Genomic DNA, 25,321 nt, shown 5'->3' with positions numbered 1-25,321 from the left:
CTATTTCTGTCTTAAAGCCTCTCTCCACCAGGTGTAGCACTTCTCTCATCGTTTAAAAACAAGAAATGGACAGTGACGGGGGTAAGGGGGGGATACCTAGTCATTTTTTGCGTCATCACTGTAAGCGATCATGACCTTCAAAGCCGCTGTTAACTTCTAAGATTACTTTAGCACCGCCCTAAAAACCCGATTCAAATTCGACACAAACCTTCAAATAGGTATGTAATGACACATTATATAAACTCTTTATAGTGTTTTATTTACATTTTAGAGGCGATAAGGTGATAAGTTGGACAGATCGAGTGAAAAAAAGCAGTTTTTCCACACATCTCCTCTCCTTCTCACTATCACGCATTAGTTTCGCTTCCCCACACGCAATTTTTAAAAAGACCCGAAGGAGCTCATTGCCTTCTTGAATTATGCAGAAACGGGCAGCGTGGAGGTCACGTCATTAATTTTGTTGGAAAGGGGAGAAATTGTGCTTTACAATGATATTGTCCCGTGTGGCTCAGTTGGTAGAGCATGGCGCTTGCAACGCCAGGGTTGTGGGTTCATTCCCCACGGGGGGACCAGGATGAATATGTATGAACTTTCCAATTTGTAAGTCGCTCTGGTTAAGAGCGTCTGCTAAATGACTTAAATGTAATGTAATGTAAATATTGACATTACATTTGATCTGGAAGTATTACGCTTTTGGGGCGCTAAAATAAGGTCAATTGTACGGACCAAGGCGATGTACAAAAGTGAGTGAGATTACGCTACATGTGCCCCGAAATAGTGTTTTATTCCTCATCTGGGATGACACTAGTGGTCGTATTAAATCTGTTTTCGTAAACTCAAACCAAGTTAACCCAGAGGGTACGCTATATTTTGGGTGCACGTGCTAGCAACAACGTTGACTGGAGATATATTTTGAAAAGTGCACATTCATGGTTAAGTAATTAGAGCCTATTGAGCATAGGCTATAATCTCTCAGACACCCAACGCATCCAATCGGAGAGCTCTGATTTCTCCAACCTGAAGATCACTGACGTCACAAATTTTCCCAGTCTGAGTTTGTTTTTTATTCATTCCCAGTTGTCTTGAACGCACCATCTATCAGACATCTGGGTAATATTCATTAGGCAGAAAATGGAAGAAAACGGAAATATGAAATATGCAGAGATTGCAAAAGGAAACACTAATTTAAATTTTTCATTGCGAAACATTTCAAAACGTTTTCTATTGGATTTACTTGAGTCTTAATGAACCCATATACAGTGCATTCGGAAAGTATTCAGACCTCTTGACTTTTTCCACATTTTGTTACTTTACAGCTTTATTTTTAAATGGATTCAATAGTTTTTTCCACCCTCATCAATCTACACACAATAGCCCATAGAATGTTATGCAAATTTATTAAAAATAAAAAACTAATACATTCACATAAGTATTCAGACCCTTTACTCAGTACTTTGTTGAAGCACCATTGGCAGCAATTACACCCTTGTTCTTGGTTATGACACTACAACCTTGGCACAGCTGTATTAGGGGAGCTTCTCCCATTCTTCTACGCAGATCCTCTCAAGCTCTGTCAGCTTGGATGGGGAACGTTGCTGCACAGCTATTTTCAAGTCTCTCCAGAGATGTTCGATTGGGTTCAAGTCTGGGCTCTGACTGGGCCACTCAAGGACATTCAGAGACTTGTCCCGAAGCCACTCCTGCGTTGTCTTGGCTGTGTGCTTAGGATTGTTGTCCTGTTGGAAGGTGAACCTTCGCCCCAGTCTGAGGTCCTGAGCGCTCTGGAGCAGGTTTTCATCAAGGATCTCTCTGTACTTTGCTCCGTTCATCTTTCCCTCGATCCTGGCTAGTCCTCCAGTCCCTGCCGGTGAAAAACATAACCACAGCATGATGCTGTCACCAACATGCTTCACAGTTGGGATGGTGCCTGGTTTCCTCCAGACGTGATGCTTGGCATTCAGGCCAAAGAGTTCTATCTTGGTTTCGTCAGAACAGAGAATCTTGTTTCTCATTGTCTGAGAGTCCTTTAGGTGCCTTTTGTCAAACTCCAGCAGACTGTCATGTGCCTTTTACTGAGGAGTGGCTTCCGTCTGGCCACTCTACCAGAAAGGCCTGATTGGTGGAGTGCTGCAGAGATGGTTGTCCTTCTGGAAGGTTCTCCCATCTCCATAGAGGAACTCTGGAGCTCTGTCAGAGTGACCATCGGGTTTCTTGGTCACCTCCCAGACCAAGGCCCTTCTCCCCAGATTGCTCCGTTTGGCCGGGCAGTCAGCTCTACAAAGAGTTTTGGTGGTTCCAAACTTCTTCCATTAAAGAATGATGGAGGCCACTGTGTTCTTGGGGACCTTTAAAGCTTTTTTAGTACCCTTCCCCAGATCTGTACCTAAGGGCAGTCCTGTCTCGGAGCTCTACGGACAACTCCTTCGACCTCATGGCTTGGTTTTTGCTCTGACATGCACTGTTAACGGTGGGAACTTATATAGACAGGTGTGTGTCTTTCCAAATCATGTCCAATCAATTGAATTTACCACAGGTGGACTTCAATTTGTAGAAGCCTCTCAAGGATGATCAATGGAAACAGGATGCACCTGAGCTCAATTTCGAGTCTCATAGCAAAGGGTCTGAATACTTATGTAAAGGTATTTCTGTTTTACTAAATACATTTTCACAAAGTTCTAAACCTGTTTCTGCCTTGTCCTTATGGGGTATTGTGTGCAGATTGATGAGATGTTTTTATTTATTTAATCCATTGTAGAATAAGGCTGTAACGTAACACAATGTGGAAAAAGGCAAGGAGTCTGAATACTTTCCGAATGCACTGTACAAGTTGACTGGAGAGTAGGCTGCTCCTAGATGACATTGAGCCTCTTCTCTGGTCTCTCTCTACTGGTGTTGGCCATGGTGTTCCTCTGGTTCTTCTCCTCTTCCACATAGCCTTGCTTCATGATACTGGTGATGTACAGGAACAACGTCTGTGGGACAACATGAAGGTCAACACATAAGACATGGAATAGACATCTACATCTACTACTGCTCTATTATAGGGTAAATACAGCAGTGGTTCCCAACCAGTGGTACTAGGACCCAAGGGGTACTTGGCCTATCCACAGGGGGTACATGAGAAGACTCATGAGAACATAGGCTTACTGATAAAATGCACATGAGGGGGTACTTCAGGTGTACTCTGGGCAGAGCAAAATTCAGTTGGTGTTACAGTAACTGAAAAAGGTTGGGAACCACTGGTATACAGTATACATGGCAGTCCTTTTGAGATGTCTGAATTAATTTTTGTCAAAAACTGATCATCTCTCTGTTGTCCCATTAGCACAGCACAACATTGAATATGCTCAGGGCTTACAGTTTTTCCCCTGGATGTTCCTGGTGCTCTTGTTAATGGAGACTAAAAAGCTTAGAAAGCCTTTTACTTAGTGAATAACAACACAGAAAAATAAAACATCATACTGGCAACATGTTTTCAGCACAACTCTGCTGGATTTCAAATGTGCCCTTATAGCTAAATGCCAAGCTGATAAAGGCCTGCAACTATGAAAAAAAATGCAAGGGCAAGGGCCTTAAACATCCTGGAGATATAAGCCTGGGCTCAGCCTATTCAAGATATTACAGTATACACTGAACACAACATCCAACAATTTCAAAGATTTTACATATAAGGAAATCAGTCAATTGAAATAAATTCCTTAGGCCCTAATCTATGGATTTCACATGACTGGGAATACAGATGTGTATCTGTTGGTCACAGATACAGTATCTTAAAAAAAGGTAGGGGCGTGGATCAGAAAACCAGTCAGTATCTGGTGTGACCACCATTTGCCTCATGCAGCGTGACACATCTCCTTCGCATTGAGTTGATCAGGCTGTTGATTGTGGAGTGTTGTCCCACTACTCTTCAATGGATATGTGAAGTTGCTAGATAGTGGCAGGAACTGGAACACAATGTCATCTACGTCGAACCAGAGCATCCAAAACATGCTCAATGGATGACATGTCTGGTGAGTATGCAGGCCATGGAAGAACTGGGACATTTTCAACTTCCAGGAATTGTGTACAGATCCTTGCGACATGGGGCCGTGCATTATCATGCTGAAACATGAGGTGATGGCGGTGGATGAATGGCACGACAATGGGCCTCAGGATCTGAAATTGCCATCGATAAAATGCAATTGTGTCCGCTGCTGAATCTCTGCTACTATTAGCTTACGTGTTTTTTATTTTACTTTTATTTAACTAGGCAAGTCAGTTAAGAACAAATTCTTATTTTCAATGACGGCCTAGGAACAGTGGGTTAACTGCCTTGTTCAGGGGCAGAACAACCAGAGTCTGTAGTGACACCACTAGCACTGAGATGCAGTGCCTTAGACCGCTGCGCCGCTTGGGAGCCCCGTATATTCACGTCTGATTTTTTCCGCTGGTATCATATGCTTTTAAATAGCACTTCCGGTTTGAACAGGAATACTGCCTGGTAATTTCTTGCAATTTTCTTCTCGGGAAGGAAAATGTGTAGATTTTCAGGAAAATATTAAACCCTCATTCACAATTCACATTGCCTACAATGTATGTAGTCAATCCACTAGAGGTCACTGTCATACTGTATGTCTTTCCTGTTCTATTTAAAAGTACAATATGCAGAAACTCCACCATTTCCTGGTTGCAAACATTCTTATAGTCCCCCAATTTCAGTTTATGTGACAAAACAAAAATGGTGTAAAGAATCATTGAACCGTCTTAACCGTTCTTTTCAATAACCCCAAAATATTGTATTTTCAGCTGTTTGAAGCTGGTGTACAAAATTGAAAGTAAAAGATGCAAAAACAAAATGTAAGAACGGGAAGCATAGAAATAGAGCACATAGAACACATATACCACTTCTTAGGCTTTCTTTCAATGAGAATGGCAGATCTATAACTCAAATTCTATGTGAATTTGGTCAAGTTGCCCAAAAAGTTACACATTGCAGCATTAAATGATACTATTGCACTTTCAACAAGCACCACAGCTCTTCAGAGTATATACTTAGCACTGTAAGATGGTGGGCCGATGGCACATGTATTCAGCAATGAACCAGTTTGAAATGTTTTCTGGGTGTATTGAACAGATTGCTTTGAGTCTTTTCCTACAGATGTGCTGAAAAGCAGGTGTGTATTCCACAGGAGGTTAGTGGCACCTTAAAAATGGGGAAGACGGGCTCGTGGTAATGGCTGGAGCGGCAGGGGTGGAATGGTAAAAAACACATGGTTTGTATGTGTTTGATGCCATTCCATTTGCTCCATTCCAGCCATTATTCCGAGCCATCCTCCCCTGAGCAGCCTCTACTGGTGTATTCACTAGGAACCAAACGGAAGCAAACAGGCCGAAATGGGGAGGGTGTATTTACCACTATATTCTACAACTACATACATGTCAATAACCATTGTTGCAATGCTACTGAATTACCCATAATCCAGTATAAATAGTTAGCAAAGAATTGTGTAATATTTCATATTTTTAAAAGGGCAATCTGGCACTCAAACAACCACAAAGCCGACACCCTGCCACTTTTTTGGGTAAACGGCTGAGAGATAGAGCTGAAGAAATGAGCTATGTATACAAGGACAGACGATCCATGCAATCAAAATTATAGTTTTAAACACTTAATTACATGTCATTTAATAGGATCTCTATGGTTTAAACCCAGTCTAAAGCTATTGTCTTCACAATTACATTGTTTACAAATTGAGTAAAGCAAGCTTATATTTTGGATTCTGATCGGGTACGACAGTTCAACTAAGCCTATGAGGCATGAATATGTTATATTTTGTCAAGAATCAATGGCTATATAAACTGTATTTAATTTAAAAGTCCAAAACTGCATGTCCCAATCCCAGATGGACCTTTTAAGGCCTTATAAAGTAGTGTTACACTGTTTTAACCGTTAAATAGCTTCTCCACAGAGATAAAGGAACAGACGGGTGGCTCATGGTCATCGTCACACCGTGGTTGCTATCTAGGATGGGAATGTTCCCATCAATTGTTTACCTTCCAAGCCTCCTCCACTTCTGGGGTCCAGTTGTCCTTCAGGATTGGCTGGACGGCTCGAATAAACTCTGCCCCCACGTACTGGAATAAACCCAAAGGACATAATTAGGGCCCTGGAAGGTCATAAATGTTTGATAAACAGAGAGCAATAGACTCAGAATTATCTGATGATCCAACATCCAGCAAAATAACAAGCCAGATTTTCCATTACGTTATCATGCAGTTATTATCTAGACAGAGAAGATTAAAGCTGGATGGATTCCAAGAATATCTCCACACATCCCTAGTCCTGTAGTGATGATTGTTCTGTGAAAATCCACGCTCTGTTAAGCAAAGGTAGTACTGGAACCATATTTTCTAGTCATGAAATATTTTGGAGTGCTGATCTAGGATTAGTTTTGCCTATAAGATCATAAATGAACAAGATCACGTGGACAAGATTACATTAGCCAGAAAACCTACAGAGTAGTACAGACTTGAACACCTACCATGTAGTACTTCGGAGGGGAGTTGTAACGATAGTGGCTTTTGCCCAGATCTAGGATCAGTTGGTCCAGTCGTTCCATCTGATTAAGTCTGGCCACGCTTTTCTCAATGAAGTGCATTATCCTTCAAGACATGGAAGAAAACGCCATTGTCAGAGGTAGACAGGATCAGATGTAGAAAGGCAGACACTAACACAGTCGAACCGTGACATCGGTCAATGCAAAGTAGCAAGCCTCTGTGTTGTTAGCTAAAGGGAAATTTATGGAAGGGGGAATGAGACATCTGTTTAGTTTTATGGCATTAGCAACTGATTGACTAGCGCAGACACTCATGTGTTTGTGTTCCTGAAGGCACCAAGTGTACCTCATGATAATGCTGGTCAGGTTAGATGCACCATGCTCTCCAGCAGTTTAAACTAAATAGGTAAATACACAGTACACATGTCTAGGTTGTAGGATAAAGACTTTAATGTAGCTAGTTACATGCCCCCCCCCCTCCCCATGCTAGCACCACGCTTCAACTAACCGAGCCATCAGAAATATTTCATCATCAGAAGATCTCAAGGAACTCTTCAGTATCCATGCCACCAAGTTATAGTCTGAGTACTTTAGAATAGACAGTCAAGGAAAGAAGACATTTTCTACCTCAGTCAAAGAAAGAGACCAGAGAGCCTTTAAAAACATGTCATACTGAGAAGCAACTGAAGTTGACGCTGGAGGTAGCAAACCTAGCTTTCTGTGTGTTTAGCCTAGAGGTCGACCGATTATGATTTTTCAACGCCGATACCGATACCGGTTATTGGAGGACCAAAAAAAGCCGATACCGATTAAATCGAACAATTTTTATTTATTATTTATTTATTTGTAATAATGACAATTACAACAATACTGAATGAACAACTTAATATAATACATCAATAAAATCAATTTAGCCTCAAATAAATAATCAAGCATGTTCAATTTGGTTTAAATAATGCAAAAACAAAGTGTTGGAGAAAAAAGTAAAAATGTAATATGTGCCATGTAAAAAAGCTAACGTTTCATTTCCTTGCTCAGAACATGAGAACATATGAAAGCTGGTGGTTCCTTTCAACATGAGTCTTCAATATTCCCAGGTAAGAAGTTTTAGGTTGTAGTTATTATAGGAATTATAGGACTATTTCTCTCTACCATTTGTATTTCATATACCTTTGACTATTGGATGTTCTTATAGGCACTTTAGTATTGCCAGTGTAACAGTATAGCTTCCGTCCCTCTCCTCGCCCCTACCTAGGCTCGAACCAGGAACACATTGACAACAGCTACCCTCGAAGCAGCGTTATCCATTGCTCCACAAAAGCCACGGCCCTTGCAGAGCAAGGGGAACAACTACTTCAAGGTCTCAGAGCGAGTGACGTCACCGATTGAAACGCTATTAGCACGCATCCCGCTAACTAGCTCGGGAGTTGATAGGTATGAAGTCATAAACAGCTCAGTACTTGAAGCACAGCGAAGAGCTGCTGGCAAACGCACGAAAGTGCTGTTTGAATGAATGCTTACGAGCCTGCTGCTGCCTACCACCGCTCAGTCAGACTGCTCTATCAAATATCAAATCATATACTTAATTATAACATAATAACACACAGAAATGCGAGCCTTAGGTCATTAATATGGTCGAATCCGGAAACTATCATTAAGAAAACAAAACGTTTATTCTTTCAGTGAAATACGGAACCGTTCCGTATTTTATCTAACAGGTGGCATCCATAAGTCTAAATATTCCTGTTACATTGCACAACCTTCAATGTTATGTCATAATTACGTAAAATTCTGGCAAATTAGTTCGCAACGAGCCAGGCGGCCCAAACTGTTGCATATACCCTGACTCTGCGTGCAATGAACACAAGAGAAGTGACACAGTTTCTCCAGTTTAATATTTACATTTACATTTAAGTCATTTAGCTGACGCTCTTATCCAGAGCGACTTACAATTTGGAAAGTTCATACATATTCATCCTGGTCCCCCCGTGGGGAATGAACCCACAACCCTGGCGTTGCAAGCGCCATGCTCCACCAACTGAGCCACACGGGACCGGGAATATTGCCTGCTAACCTGCATTTCTTTTAACTAAATATGCAGGTTTGCAGGTTTAAAAACATATACTTGTTTATTGATTTTAAGAAAGGCGTTGATGTTTATGGTTAGGTACACATTGGTGCAACGACAGTGCTTTTTTCACGAATCCGCTTGTTAAATCACCCGTTTGGCGAAGTAAGTATTCAATGATAAATTAACAGGCACCGCATCGATTATACGCAACGCAGGACAAGCTAGATAAACTAGTAATATCATCAACCATGTGTAGTTAACTAGTGATTATGTTAAGATTGATTGTTTTTTTTATAAGATACGTTTAATGCTAGCTAGCACCTGACCTTGGCTCCTTGCTGCACTCACATAACAGGTAGTCAGCCTGCCACACAGTCTCCTCGTGGAGTGCAATGTAATCGGCCATGATCGGTGTCCAAAAATGCTGATTACCGATTGTTATGAAAACTTGAAATCGGCCCTAATTAATCGGCCATTCCGATTAATCGTTCAACCTCGAGTTTAGTCACATTCCGAGGCACCCTGTTGCTGAATTAATAGCCACAACCCTCACTGAGGCTTAATTAGCTCTAGCGTTAGCATTGGCAACCATTTGATGTCTCGCTTAAGGTCAGCGCCATGAGCTTTAGAAGGCGAGGTGTGTTGTGGGTCACTGTGAGGGAACGTAGACAACAGACACTGGGTTAAATGTCTCCTTTTTGCCAGGGCTGCAGCAGGTATAAGACAAGTGATATCAGTCCACTCACGTTCACCTCAAGAACAGGCATATTAAATTAGATTTAGATTAAAAGTTTAATAGTCACATGTACAGGGTTGCAGGTGTACTGTAATTACACGGTACAGTGAAAATCTCAGAGGGGGGAGCGATGGGGGTTAATATTCCAATTGTTCTGCCCGGGTTTATGAAGTATTGCACGAAACAAGTAATACAATTTGAGGAAAAATGCTAGAAAAAACACTAGAAAAAGTAGAAACCTGCAATGTTTTGTATGAGCTCGAGGCGTCATCCGTCGGCACCATTTTACCAATTTGTATGAGGAAACCGACTGACGTATTATGCCTGACGATGATGACACTCGAAGCTGCATGAGATTATACTAGTTATACTACATTGTAAACTTGGCTATCACGTGAATGCATAGTAAGGTATTCTGTGCATGTGGTCTGTGGGGTGCCATCTCTTATTCTAACCAGCTCCTAACAAACACGCACACACAGACGCATTAACACACACAGCATTTTTGTAGTTTTATTGTTTGTATAATTGTTGTTTGTACATCGTTGTATTATATATGTGTGTGACTGTCACGATCGTCTTCTGGTGAAAGAGTGGACCAAGGCGCAGCGTGATACAAATACATCTTCCTTTTTATTGAGAGAAGATGAAAACGAAACACTTTTACAAACTAACAAAAACAACAAACGTGAAGCTATAAAAACTACGTGCACACATGCAACATAGACATAGACAATTACCCACGACCTGTCTAATGCCTATGGCTGCCTTAAATATGGCTCCCAATCAGAGACAACGATAGACAGCTGTCTCTGATTGACCACTCAGGCAACCATAGACATACCTAGACACCTACACTGAACACAACCCCATAAACTCTACCAAAACCCCCTAGACACTACAAACACCCTCGACTAGACAAAAACACACAAACATCCCCCATGTCACACCCTGACCTAACTAAAATAATAAAGAAAACAAAGATAACTAAGGCCAGGGCGTGACAGTGACTGTCCTTGTCTATCAGTGTTTGTTGCTTATCATGTTTTGTGTTGTTTGTGGACCCCAGAAGGAATAGCTGCTGCCTCTGCAAAAACTAATGGGGATCCCAATACTCAATAAACAAACAAACAGCTGTGCTTCCTAGACCCAACCTTATTAATTTACTCTACAAAAAAAATGACATCTCTTGGTGCAACTCACGCCATCTCTGAATCTAGTTGGCTGTGTCGTCAGTGTACCAAGACAATAAGAAATAAGGGGCCCACCGTCCTCACAGCTTCTGCACTGGCGTCTCTGGATGTGCTCAGAGCTTATCTGGGAGCTGACAAGTGGGTGATGATGAGAGGGTGAGAGGAGGAGGTAGAATGGCAGGAGGGAGAAATGAGATAGGAGGTTGAGGGAGGAGGCGAAGGGTGTCACTGACCGTAGGCCGTGAGTTTGTAGCTCCTTGTTGTTCCGCAGCCTCTCCAGGTCTTCCACGTCTCGGAACAGGAAGAAAACGTCTTTGCATTCTGGATGGGTCTCAAACAACCTGTTACCATGACAACGGGCACTACTTGTGAGCACACTCGAGGTTGCGATTTAATAGATTCACAAACATTGCTCTGTAGGCTATTAACACACAGTGGAGAAAATACAGATGTTGTTCTTTATGGGTTTCAAATGCACAGCTGCGCTTTGGAAGCCATGTCCAATCTATGTTATCATTGGTTTAATCTGTTTTATCATGTGGTTAATCTATGTTTTATCATGGGACTAATCTATGTTTTATGGGGTTAATCTATGTTTTATCATGGGGCTAATCTATGTTTTATCATGGGGCTAATCTATGTTTTATCATGGGGCTAATCTATGTTTTATGGGGTTAATTTGTGTTTTATCATGTGGTTAATAATAGTGAATAATAATAATATACTGTGTGTGTGTGTATATATATAAGTATATATATATTGTTCTGTAACAGTACAGACAGACAGACAGACAGACAGACAGACAGACAGACTACCGTTCAAATGTTTGGGGTCACTTAGAAATGCCCTTGTTTTTGAAAGAAAAGCACATTTTATTGTCCATTAAAATAACATCATATTGATCAGAGATACAATGTACAACATTGTTAATGTTGTAAATTACTATTGTAGCTGTAAACGGGTGATTTTTTTAAATGGAATATCTACATAGGCGTACAGAGGACCATTATCAGCAATCATCACTCCTGTGTTCCAATGGCACGTTGTGTTAGCTAATCCAAGTTTATCATTTTAAAAGGCTAATTGATCAATAGAAAACCCTTTTGCAATTATGTTAGCACAGCTGAAAACTGTTGTTCTGATTAAAGAAACAATACAACTTGTCACGATCGTCTTGCGGTGAGAGATTGGACCAAGGCGCAGCGTGTGAATAATACATCTTCTTTTATTATAGAAGAGAGAAAACACGAAACGAACACTATACACAAACTAACAAAATAACAAACTGACGACCGTGAAGCTATAAATACAAATAGTGCTGACACAAACACTACACATAGACAATTACCCACAAATGCCTGATGCCTATGGCTGCCTTAATATGGCTCCCAATCAGAGACAAATGAAAGACATCTGTCTCTGATTGAGAACCACTCAGGCAAGCATAGACATACCTAGAAACACTCATTCAACCATAGACATACCTAGAAACATTCACTCAACACAAACCCATACACTAAACCCAACACCCCCTTTACCATATAACCACCCAAAACACAAACATTCCCCATGTCACACCCTGACCTAACTAAAATAATAAAGAAAACAAAGAATACTAAGGCCAGGGCGTGACACAACTGGCCTTCTTTAGACCAGTTGAGTATCTGGAGCATCAGCATTTGTGGGTTTACCATTTGTACCATTTGTGGGTACAGGCTCAAAAGGGCCAGAAACAAAGAACTTTCTTCTGAAACTCATTAGTCTATTCTTGTTCTGAGAAATGAAGGCTATTCTATGCGAGAAGTTGCCAAGAAACTGAAGATCTCGTACAACACTGTGCACTACTCCCTTCAGAAAAGAGCGCAAACTGGCTCTAACCAGAATAGAAAGAGGAGTGGGAGGCCCCGGTGCACAACTGAGCAAGAAGACAAGTACATTAGAGTGTCTAGTTTGAGAAACAGATGCCTCACAAGTCCTCAACTGGCAGCTTCATTAAATAGTACCCATAAAACATCAGTCTCAACGTCAAGAGTAAAGAGGTGACTCCGGGATGCTAGCCTTCTAGGCAGAGTTCCTCTGTCCAGTGTCTGTGTTCTTTTGCCCATCTTTTATTTTTATTGGCCAGTCTGAGATATGGCTTTTTCTTTGCAACTCTGCCTTAAAGGCTAGTGCTGAATACAGTGAAATGCTTACTTACAAGCCCTTAACCAACAATGCTTTAAGAAGTTAAGAAAAATATGTGTTAAGTAAAAAATAATAATAAAAGTGACAAATAATTAAACAGCAGCAGTAAAGTAACAATAGCGAGGCTATATACATTTGGTACCAGTACAGAGTCAATGTGCAGTTGCACCGGTTAGTCGAGGTAATATGTATAGTTGAAGTGACTATGCATAGATAATAAACAGAGTAGCAGCAGCGTAAAAGAGGGGTCTGGGTAGCCCTTTGATTATCTGTTCAGGAGTTTTATGGCTTGGGGGTAAAAGCTGTTTAGAAGCCTCTTGGATCTAGACTTGGTGATCCGTTACCGGGTCTTTGACAATTTTTAGGGCCTTCCTCTGACACCGCCTGGTATATAGGTCCTGAATAGCAGGAAGCTTGGCCCCAGTGATGTACTGGGCCTTATGCACTGCCCTCTGTAGTGCCTTGCGCTCAGAGGCCGTGCAGTTGCCATACCATGCTGTGATGCAACCAGTCAGGATGCTCTCGATGGTGCAGCTGTAGAACCTTTTGAGGATCTGAGGACCCATGCCGAATCTTTTCTGTCTCCTGAAGGGGAATAGGCTATGTCGTGCCCTCTTCACGACTGTCTTAGTGTGTTGGGACCATGATAGTTTGTTGGTGATGTGGACACCAAGGAACATGAAGCTCTCAACCTGCTCCACTACAGCCCCGTCGATGAGAATGGGGGCGTCTTGATCACGTGAGGGAGAGGTTGTTGTACTCCTCCCTATGGGCTGTCGCATCGTTGTCGGTGATCAGGCCTACCACTGTTGTGTCGTCGGCAAACTTGATGATGTTGTTGGAGTCGTGCCTGGCCATGCAGTCATGAGTGAACAAGGAGTACAGGAGGGGACTGAGCACGCACCCCTGAGGGGCCCCATGTTGAGGATCAGTGTGGCGGATGTGTTGTTACCTACCCTTACCACCTGGGGGCGGCCCGTCAGGAAGTCCAGGATCCAGTTGCAGAGGGAGGTGTTTAGTCCCAGAGTACTTAGCTTAGTGATGAGCTTTGAGGGCACTATGGTGTTGAACGCTGAGCAGTAGTCAATGAATAGCATTCTCACATAGGTGTTCCTTTTGTCCAGGTGTGAAAGGCAGAGTTGAGTGCAATAGAGATTGCATCATCTGTGGATCTGTTGGGGCGGTATGGAAATTGGAGTGGGTCTAGGATTTCTGGGATAATGGTGTTGATGTGAGCCATGACCAGCCTTTCAAAGCACTTCATGGCTACAGACGTGAGTGCTACGGGTTGGTAGTCATTTAGGCAGGTTACCTTAGTGTTCATGGGCACAGGGACTAGTCATACAAGACTGTCAAAGTAACCCTCCGCCCCCTATAACATTGATTAATCACATCAATTTAAATTGGGTTATGGGGTTGGATACACTTGTCGATGGTTTTGGGAGGAAACGTCCGCCACAAACCTCATTATTAACCTGCACTTTTTTATTGTAGCTCAAACTCAAATGTAGCCTGGTCCAAGACTGGCCCTCAGTCTAGTTCAAATGTATTTCATATGGCAATTCATGGTCTTTATATTCTACATCTAATATTAAACACATTTTCTTTTAATAACAAAGAAATGCTCCGAATAGTGTGATCCTATATGCACACAATATTGTTTGAAACACCAAATGGGCCAAAATGACACCCTCTTTTTTTTTTTTTGCCCTCGTAGTTTACTATTATTGGAGCTTCTGAATGACATTTCTCAGCATGAACTTGACCCTACACAATCTTTCCATTCTCCTTAAACTAGAATAGGCCTGATTGTGCTGAAGAAAAAAAGGCCCTTGGGTAAATCTTCTCTCATTATAGAGAAGCCCTGCTGTGCTGCGCTGTGAGGGCTGAAGCTATAAAGGCCATGGTGGGCTTACCACCACCTTTCCTCTGCTAATGAACTCAAGCACGCCCTTCAGACCAAGCACGTCCTTCACACCAAGCATGCATGGAGTCACATTTGTTTGGTTACAAGATTCTATGGATGCGTAACAAATGGCACTCTATTCCCTACATAGCGCACTACTTTTGACAAATGGGGCTCTGGTCCCTATAGGTAATAGGTCGCCATTTGGAACGCAGCCTAGGTGACTCGTCCAGAGTTTCGTCTCATGATGATGGTAGAAGATCAGTTTAAGGTAAAAACAGATTGTTTCAAGTTCCTATTTTCCACCTTTTTCCACAGACCTATTTACTTAAGTGTATTGATCTTCTGTATATGTTTTCTTCCCAGCCAGCAGTTTTTGGTAGGCAGAGTAACTATTGATTACATTAAGGGTGGCATTTGTCTTTGGTGATATAATGACAATAGATGAAGCGAGGACCTTGGCTTGTCATGAATGAGTGATGAAGCTTAGTGCCTTGCTCTAATTGATCTCCTCATACACCCTGTATCTAAGTCGTGGTATTTCTGAGGACCTCTTTCTATGTTTGCAGCACTGTCAAAGAGTTTGTTACATCACTTCTGTTTGATCAGCATCACACTGTGTGTACGTCGGAACTCAATTACCCAGTAACCCCTCCTTTTTCCATTTTCGCAAACCCTTTGCAAGTACTCAATATTTCCTCCACTGCCTGTCTGGTAACTCTGGCTTCGGTAGATATCCAGGCTAACACCTCTCTTTTACCCGCTTTTAGCTTAACACAATAAAGCACAACTTTGCCATTGTTCACTTTTCAGCTTGAGAGAAAGTGTCATATCCAGTTTTCACTTTGTCATGCATTGATGTAAATGGAAGACTTAAGTGAAACTTTGACTTTCACATATAGCCCATGTTACTTTTGGTTACCCATCTTTGATTGGCTTCACAGATGACTTTTTTAGGAGGAGAAGGAGGTGGTGTGAAAGTTGATAAGAGTTAGGCACATCGCAGGTAAAGTTAGTTACGCCAAGTGGAAAAATAGAAGGCAGCAAAAGCAGCTGGTATTCTGTCCCTGGCTGCAGGAAATAGGGTACCAAATTTCACTGTTTTCTCCCGATAAAAGATACGGAGAGATGCATAATATAGATGGTTAGTTGCAATTCAAAGTGGTAAATATGATGTATATGGTCCTGCAGCCAACCTTACATCGCCTGTGTGTGTGTAGCAAGCACTTCAGTGACGATGCATAGGAACGAGATCATCTGAAATGATGGGGACAGAAAAGCGCTGGATGTTAAGATACAGCTGTTACTACTGTATTTCCATGGACTGGATCTGGCACAGTGCCAAAACAAAGGCGCGTGCTTGAGAAGAGAAAGCGACAAAGCAAGCTTAGCCTGATCCTTGAAGTTCGAGGTGTTCTTGTAGACATAGGCCTAAGTGATCTACAGATTAGCGTATGTGCCCTATCTATTTATGACAGGGGGGTTGAGGAGACAATAGACATTGTGTCACCTTACATTGCAGAATAGAATATCCAAAAACCATTGTGATAAATAAACATAGGCTATATATGTAGTGTTTTGGGCTAATGTGAACACTGACCAAAACATTAGAAACAACTGCCCTTTCCATGACGTAGACTAACCAGCTGAAAGCTATGATCCCTTATTGATGTCACTTGTTAAATCCACTTCAATCAGTGTAGATGAAGGGGAGGAGACAGGTTGGTGGCACCTTAATTGGGGTGGACGGGCTCGTGGTAATGGCTGGAGCGGAATCAGTGGAATGGTGTCAAATACATTAAACACCTGGTTTCCATGTGTTTGATGCCATTCCATTTGCTCCGTTCCGGAAATGATTATCAGCTGTTCTCCCGTCAGCAACCTCCTGTGAGATGATGTACTGTATGTATGCCATTCAGAGGGTGAAGGGGCAATTCAAAAGATTGAAGTGCCTTTGAATGGGGGGATGGTAGTAGGTGCCAGGCGTACCGGTTTGAGTCTGTCAAGAACTGCAACGCTTCTGAGTTTTTCACACTCAATAGTTTACTGTGTATGTCAAGAATGGTCCACCACCAAAAGGACACCTTGTAGAGTCCATGCCCTGACGAATTGAAGCTGTTCTGAGGGCAAAAGGGGGTGCAACTCAATGTTAGGAAGGTGTTCCTAATGTTTTGTACACTCAGTGTAAACCCAGTAATGCTCATAGAGGTTTATGGTATACTCAATCTATTCAATAAAATAAAGTTGAGCTATTTACTCATTGGATAGCTGTCCATTTAGCCCAGGGTTGCATCTTCAATTAGTTTATGGAATACAGATTTTTCTTATTCTTCAGGACACCAGAGTTTATGTGGGCAGAAAAATCCCCTGTGCTTGCAAAACCAAACTAACTGCTCCTCGTCATTATGTTGCTCCATTTCTGTAAGAATTGTAGTAACGTATTCGAATTCTCTGCAGCACAAACATTCATCTGTCGGCATTGGAGTGCAACTGCCACAGCTGCACCACCAGTCTGTGTTGATCCTGGGGATGGGTTGGGGCTGTGGTCCAGCTGCTGCTGCGGCTTCCATGCCTAGAGCGGCCTCAATTTGCCTCAATTCTTGGTCTGAATACTCAGGCTCAAATAAATACGGTTCGACGATAACTTCGGAGCCCCTCCAGTAGTTTTCTTCATCACTCGCGAGTATTTCGTCGTCAGACATGTTTGTAGGTTGTTGTTTACTTTGTATAACTAATGGGTAACGCTGTCTTCACATCTCTGCTGAAAAAGAGTTACATCTGTGAATAAGGGAAGAACGTGCCATTTCTACATAGCAGGGATTCCCCCGAGAGGGCCCATGCGCAGTTATTACCCATCTCCACGACTGCGGCATTCGGCTACATAAAATAAGAATATTGCCAACAATGTTCCGGATTTCAGAGATACAGCAATTTAAACCTAGCTTATTTTTCAGCTGAAAACCGGATGTGGGAACTCCGCCCAGGAGTTTCTCTTATGACTGCTACGTTTGGTTATAAATTCACTGGCAACAAAGCAGAGCGAGGCCTGCATCCAGCGACGTCACAAGTCACGTGAGACGTGACCCGTTTTTGCATCTGTTTTCGTACAGCACTACAGGGAGAGAGGAAGAGAGGGCAAACTCCACTGAACTAGTTTCAATTCATTGAATCACTTGGGATTTTCTGGATTTTGGGTAAACCTTCCCTTTAAAAACTTTTCTAGGATAGGGGGCAGCATTTTCACTTTTGGATAAATAGCGTGCCCAATTTCAACTTCCTTCTACTCATCCCCAGAATATAAGATATGCATATTATTAGTAGATTTGGATAGAAAACACTCGGAAGTTTCTAAAACTGTTTGAATCATGTCTATGAGTATAACAGAACTTATGTAGCAGGCAAAACCCCGAGGACTAACCATTCAGATCTTTTTTTTTTTTGAGGACACTGTTCAATGAGCTTTCTTTGGGATACTAGATTTCTAAGGGACTTGTTTGCAGTTCCTACCGCTTCCACTGGATGTCACCAGTCTTTGGAAATTGGTTGAGGTTATTCCTTTGTGCAATGAAGAAGTACGGCCATCTTGAATCAGTGTAACGTTATGTGTACTGTTTGAGAGTTGCGCAAGACTAGAGAAAAGTAGCGTTAGTTTGTTGTCCTCCTGTATTGAAAACAGATAGACCCGTCTTCAGTTTGATCGATTATTAACGTTTAAAATACCTAAAATTGTATTACAAAAGTAGTTTGAAATGTTTTGGCAAAGTTTACACGTAACTTTTGAGATATTTTGTAGTGACGTTGCGCAAATTGGAAGCTGTTTTTTTCTGGATCAAACGCGCCAAATAAATGGACAATTTAGATATACATGGACGGAATTAATTGAACAAAAGGACCATTTGTGATGTTTATGGGACATATTGGAGTGCCAACAAAAGAAGCTCGTCAAAGGCATGATTTATATCTTTATTTCTGCGTTTTGTGTTGCGCCTGCAGGGTTGAAATATGCTACACTCTTTGTTTACTGTTGTGCTATCATCAGATAATAGCATCTTATGCTTTCACCGAAAAGCCTTTTTGAAATCTGACATGTTGGCTGGATTCACAACGAGTGTAGCTTTAATTTGGTATCTTACATGTGTGATTTAATGAAAGTTTGATTTTTATATCATTTTATTTGAATTTGGCGCTCTGCATTTTCCGTGGCTTTTGGCCAAGAGTTGGCCAAGACGCAATCGTCCCACCTATCCCAGAGAGGTTTTAACAGTGTTTTTTATTCACACCTGTTTTGGTGTCCCTGTGAAGAATTGACTTAAAACCACACTGGGAGTCTCACTTTGAGTTGCTAAATTTGATTCCTATTATATCTAAGACTAGAACGGTAAGTCATTTTGAATCTTCAATACGTCACCTATACTGTCTGATATCAATGGATATCAGTACTTTTCAAAGTTTGAGAAATGGGAATTCTCAAAAAAGCCAAAGCCATTTTTTCCACTTCGCCCTCTCACTCATAATATTGTCCAATGTACCACATCTCAAGACAGTAGCCGAAATGACAGTCTTGCTGTGCCGCATCTTGTCAGCGGCAACCCACCAACCAACCAATCTTTCAAGCTGCAATCTCTCGCCTCATAAAACGTCCAATTCTAACCGTCAACCTTCTGCAGTACACCTCTACCCCTCTACAGAATCCAGTATACACAAAACACCACAACCCCCAATGTGTGGACGGATGGCTGTGTGATGTATAGCATGACACTTACCTATGGGTACATCACACTGGTGCCAAAACAGGCAGTGGCGGCAGGCCCCATGCCACAGCTGACAGCTCGGTCCACAGACAGAGCCCATTAAAAGGCCTAACTGATATGGCGAGGGCCACTGATAAATAGCCAGTTAAAGCCTTATCAGCACAGCCTTCGTGTTTGGGGTTTAAATGGGCCTCAGAAGAAGTTTATTGGTTGCGTTCCCTGTGCCTTTTTGCATTGATTGACTCATTAAGAACAGACAGACTATATCCTGAATGGCACCCTCGTCCAGACATAGTGCACTACTTTTGTCCAGAGCACTTTATAAAGAATAGGGTGCCATTTGGGATACAGACAGACCTATGGTAAATGCTGAAAGGTAGAGAAAAGGGAGTGAAGGTTTGCATATCAATGTTTTTTTTTTTTTAAAGAGGGGGAGTGGGTTAGTTCTATTTTTAGTGGTACTTCAGTAGGGAGGGAGGTAGATTTCGGTTTGAGGATTGAAATTGGTAGTTTTATGAAGACAGAGATCGTGGTTTAAAATGATAGGTTGGTTGCCACTGACAACGTGACAGTGTAATACAGTCTAGAGATTTGCATTGTGATGTTGGACTTTGTCATCAAATATTTTGAAACGGACAATATGAATGAGAATGTATATAGATTTTAAATCTACTTGTTTAATTGGATTAAAGGAAGGGAGATTTATCTGTATAAATATCAAACCAGTAAACCAAAAAATGCACTTGATTTGCTAAACTTTTATAAACCATAATGTATCTCAGATAAGGAGTGCTGATCCAGGATCAGGTCCCTGCTGTTCATGTGATCTTATTCATTATGATCAAAAAGTTCTAATGGATCCTAGATCATCAGTCTACCCTGAGAAGCTTTATGAATATGGGCCCAGGAAAACTCAGAAGGCAGCCACCAATTATTTGATTAGAATGTATTTTGATGCTTGCTTTTTGCCCCTGGCTCCTGCAATAAACAATATATTTTTGAATTTTTTCCATCATAACTGAAGATAATATTTGCATACCCTGAGCTATTGTAAACAGGCACCTACTGTAGGTATTTTAACATAGGGCACATAGGTCTTGGTAGAGAGGTAAAGGACACATAAAAAATTGCTTTAAGCATTTCACTGTAAGATCTACACCTGTTGTATTCAGCGCATGTCACAAATAGCTTAATTTAAAACAAAATCAAATGTTAACACCAATGGGATGCCACCAGTTAGACAGTGATTTTTTGACAACAAGACACTAGAACCATCTGAATATCACATTGGACCCCAGGCCAGAAGTCAATGACCATGGTCAATTTTGACAGGGGCTGGGCAGTGGAGCATAGTAAAAATAAAATTGTATGTTGCCTTCAAGTTCTATTTTCAAATGTCCTCAGTGACAGCTAAAATATATATTTGTTTATCTACACTACATGACCAAATGTATGTGGACACCTGCTCGTTGACCATCTCATTCCAAAATCATGGGCATTAATATGGAGTTGATCCCCACTTTGCTGCTATAACAGCCTCTACTCTTCTGGGAAGGCTTTCCACTAGATGTTGGAACATTGCTGCAGGGAATTGCTTCCATTCAGCCACAAGAGTATTAGTGAGGTCAGGCACTGATGTTGGGCGATTAAGCCTGTCTCGCAGTCGGTGTTTCAATTCATCCCAAAGGTGTTTGATGGGGTTGAGGTCAGGGCTCTCTGCAGGCTAGTCAAGTTCTTCCACACTGATCTCGACAAACCATTTGTTTATGAACCTTGCTTTGTGCACGGGGGCATTGTCATGCTGAAACAGGAAAGGGCCTTCCCTAAACTTGCCACAAAGTTGGAAGCACAGAATCGTCTAGAATGTTATTGTATGCTGTAGCATTAAGATTTCTCTTCACTGGAACTAAGGGGCCTGAACCATGAAAAACAGCCCCAGACCACTGTTCCTCCTCCACCAGTTGGCACTATGCATTGGGGCAGGTAGCGTTATCCTGGCATCCGCCAAACCCAGATTGGTCCGTCAGACTGCCAGATGGTGATGCATGATTCATCACTCCAGAGAACACATCTCCACTGCTCCAGAGTCCAATTGTGGCAAGCTTTACAACACTCCAGCCGACGCTTGGCTTTGAGCATGGTGATCTTAGGCTTGTGTGCGGCTGCTCGGCCATGGAAACCCATTTCATGAAGCTCGCGACGAACAGTTCTTGTGCTGACGTTGTTTCCAGAGGCAGTTTGGAACTCGGTAGTAAGTGTTGCAACCTAGGACAGAAGATTTGTACGCGCTTCAGCACTAGGCGGTCCCATTCTGTGAGCTTGTGTAGCCTACCGCAGCTGAGCTGTTGTTGCTCCTAGACATTACACTTCACAATAACAGCACTTACAGTTGACCGGGGCAGCTCTAGCAGTGCAGAAATTTTACGAACTGACTTGTTGGAAAGATGGCATCCTATGACGGTGCAACGTTGAAAATAACTGAGCTCTTCAGTAAGGCCATTCTACTGCCAATGTTTGTCTATGGAGATTGCATGGCCGTGTGCTCGATTTTAGACACCTGTCAGCAACGGGTGTGGCTGAAATAGCCAAATCCACTAATTTGAGGGGGTGTCCATTTACTTTTGGCTATGTAGAGTAAATATTTTTTTTAATTACAACAACAATACAATACAATAAAAAAAGACAATACGAATGGCTGCTACCATCAGCGGTTGCTCTTGCCCCCACCCGCCAAGAGACGCTGGCGAGTGCACCAATAACCACCAGAACCAGCACACACACCGCTCACAGCGTGAAAACAAAACACACATAACTAAACACAAAACATACAATCATCACATCTCCACCCTCACCCCTGATTGGAGGACCTCAAAAATGTATACTGTGGATGTGTATGTATTTATTCCAACATTCATTAATTGCAACCATCAGACAGCTACAGACCAACCTATCTTTCCCAGTAAATCATCATCATTCTACAATTTATTCCTGCAATACATCCCTACATTCTCTCATGGTGTGTCACGAAGGACTTGAACCTCCCCATCTGCAACATTTCTGACCAAATGTCCCCAAAAATAAATAAACATTTAACCTAACAGCACAATGAGGTTTCATGTTGACCGAGTGTGGTCCTTTAAATCCCCCAGCAATACAGTTTGCAGATCCAACGACACCCTGATATTATGAGATTTGTATTCATATTTATTATGGATCCCCATTAGCTGCAGCCTTGGCAGCAGCTACTCTTCTTGTGGTCCGGCAAAATGTATGCTTATAATTTTTTTTAAACATAACAATACACTCATTACAGAATTCACAACACACTACACTAAGTGTGTGCCCTAAGGCCCATACTCCACTACCACATATCTACAACACAAAATCCATGTTTACATGTGTGTATAGTGTGTATGTTATCATGTGGGTATAGTGCGTATTATCATGTGTGTGTGTGTTTACATAACAACCACTCCTGGACCTGACTCCAAAACCAAGCCACTGATGAACAGTACTGATTCTGTTTCCTTGTGGCAGTCTGCACCGGTCTGACTGTTCAATGCCCCATATACTGAGCATTCTTTTTGTAGCAAGAATTTTATATTCTAGTTTAAATTTAAAAGAAATGAAAGGGTCAATTGTTGTCTTACATATCAGTTTATAAACCCGATGCCAATCATGCCTTGTTATTGGGACATATAAAATCTGTTCCCAACTATCTCTTTATGCGGCATACACTCTTAGAAAAAAATATACTATCTAGAACCTAAAAGGGTTCTTCGGCTGTCACCATAGGAGAACAATTTGAATAACCCTTTATGGTTCCGGGTAAAACGCTTTTGGTTTCAGGTAGAACTATTTTGGGTTCTATATAGAACCCTTTCCACAGAGGGTTCTACATGAAACTGAAAATGGTTCTACCTGGAACCAAAAAAGGGTCTACTATGGGTACAGCCGAAGAACCGTTTTGGAACCCTTTTTGGTTCTACCTGGAACCAAAAAGGGTTCTACTATGGGGACTATTTGTTCTATTTGGAACCCTTTTTTCTTAAGACTGTAGGCCTAGTTGTCAAACCTTTTGACGTTAGTGAACATGATACATTTTATGATTTAGGCAATATTGGTCATTTTAAGCCATTTAAAATGTGTTACTGGTGGCAGACAAACTAGTTCATTTCTTTCTCTTGTAAGTAATTGCCTCTTCCATTTTTGTGGCAGAGGTGCGATGAGTTGGTTGTAATTTTGTATTGCGCCTACTTCTCCATACACCTTGATTAATTGCTTGTGTGACATCATTTTACGGTAGTTGTTTACAATGTCATTCATAAAGATGCTACCTTCGTTACACATTCTCTGTAACAAAATTGGTTTATCCTCTATCAGTACATTGGAGTTTAGCCATATATTTGCTGTGATATATATTCTGCCTCTTCCGGAGGATAACATTTGAATTGTAGGCAACTCTGTATGGCTTAATTTAAGAAGGAGGATACTTTAAACAGAGTTCCATTACCAATCCACTGGGAATAGACAGTTAAATATTAGTTTTGTGTTCGTTTAAAGGTTGTGTGGACATGGAAGACTATTTCTCTATCCATTTATTTCATTAGACAGGGCTATGGTTGAAAATGATGTAGGCTATATAAATATAGGTTATAGGCTTCTAACATGGAAAATGTGACCAAAACACAAACGTTTGTGGAGGGCGTTGTATTTCCATTGTATACGATCATATACAATCACTTGATTGAATTTTGACAAGGCTATACGTTCTATACAATCACCAGTGAAGTGACACATTTGCTGTGTCCACTCATGTTCATGACAAACAGTTCAATTACCTAGTAGAAGAGGGTTAGATTTCATGACTTGAATTAATCGAATCAATGTTTGACATTCGATTTAGTAATAGGGCTACGTTCATTTTGGCATGCTTTTAAATTCAGAATGACGCGTGCAATTTCTTAAAACCTATGGAACCCAATTCAGCCAGTAGGCTACAGTTAAAATGTACTCACCCAACAAACATAATAATGCCAACTTTCGCGATGTTCTCTTGGATGACTTTCCACGTCTCTTTGATTATCTCCCTGTGCTCGTCAGTTAGATGCACAATGGGAACATCGTCCATCACGTCCCCGACTTGTTTCGGTACCAAGCCTGATATTGCGCACCCCATCTCCGGCCCCCAAAAAACTAAACAGTGACAAACGCGTGAAAATACATTCAAATAAGTAGACACATTTTCAAATGATCACACTAAGTCGTGAAACCTCACATTTTACAGAAAGTATATGTTTTGCGCGTGGAGGGTCCTTGATCATGGATTGAGTCGACTATCTGCGCGTCAGGCAGAACGCACTGACGACTGTCAAACAGAGTTCTGGAGATGTATGTAGGCTATAGACTATTGGCGCGGATGGGAGGGAGGGAATATCATTAACTCTTTTGCTGCGCCATCCAACTCTTAGCCTACTAAAGACCCTCCATTTACTACAGGCCTACTTGAACTTGAAATATAATGACCCAAATAACTCATAAAAGCAGGTATGTAAATGAGAGCTGAGTGTTTTTATTGTTTGTTCCACACAGCTCTTTTGAAAAACATTTTATTAATTTGTGTAGTGAGGTGCAAAATCACTCAAAACGGTACAATGGTAGACACACACACACACGCAGTCTTGTATAACACACACAGCTTCAGCATCATTAATTGAGCCACACACCCTTAATATTGCCTTGGGGCGAGTGCAACATCAGATTTGGCATGTCACTACCATGGGACTTGGGACACATGTCAATGGAAAAAACAATAAGGACTTAACCCACATGCAGTCGAGTCAGAGCAAGCAGAGGCTAATCAGTAATTAACTGACATATTTTCTAACGCTAACATAACATGGTAGCACTTCATTTCCAAATCAAAATCAAAATTGATTTATGA

General features: G+C 41.6%; 1 protein-coding gene across 1 annotated transcript; it reads right to left on the bottom strand.

Annotated features, from left to right (window-relative positions):
* Positions 1-1,040: 1,040 nt before the first annotated feature.
* On the bottom strand, positions 1,041-24,740 carry LOC139556031 (neuroglobin-like). The gene is made up of 5 exons (XM_071369506.1): positions 24,396-24,740; positions 10,770-10,877; positions 6,522-6,642; positions 6,034-6,114; positions 1,041-2,972 (listed from the first exon to the last, which is right to left on the bottom strand). Exons 1-5 carry the CDS (start codon positions 24,554-24,556, stop codon positions 2,850-2,852), a joined length of 594 nt encoding a protein of 197 aa, XP_071225607.1. The 5' UTR covers positions 24,557-24,740; the 3' UTR covers positions 1,041-2,849.
* Positions 24,741-25,321: the final 581 nt, after the last annotated feature.

Source organism: Salvelinus alpinus, chromosome 27 (assembly GCF_045679555.1).
Source record: "Salvelinus alpinus chromosome 27, SLU_Salpinus.1, whole genome shotgun sequence".
Taxonomy (NCBI): domain Eukaryota; kingdom Metazoa; phylum Chordata; class Actinopteri; order Salmoniformes; family Salmonidae; genus Salvelinus; species Salvelinus alpinus.
The sequence above is the reverse complement of the archived record's forward strand: the minus strand, read 5'-3'. Positions and strand labels throughout refer to the sequence as shown.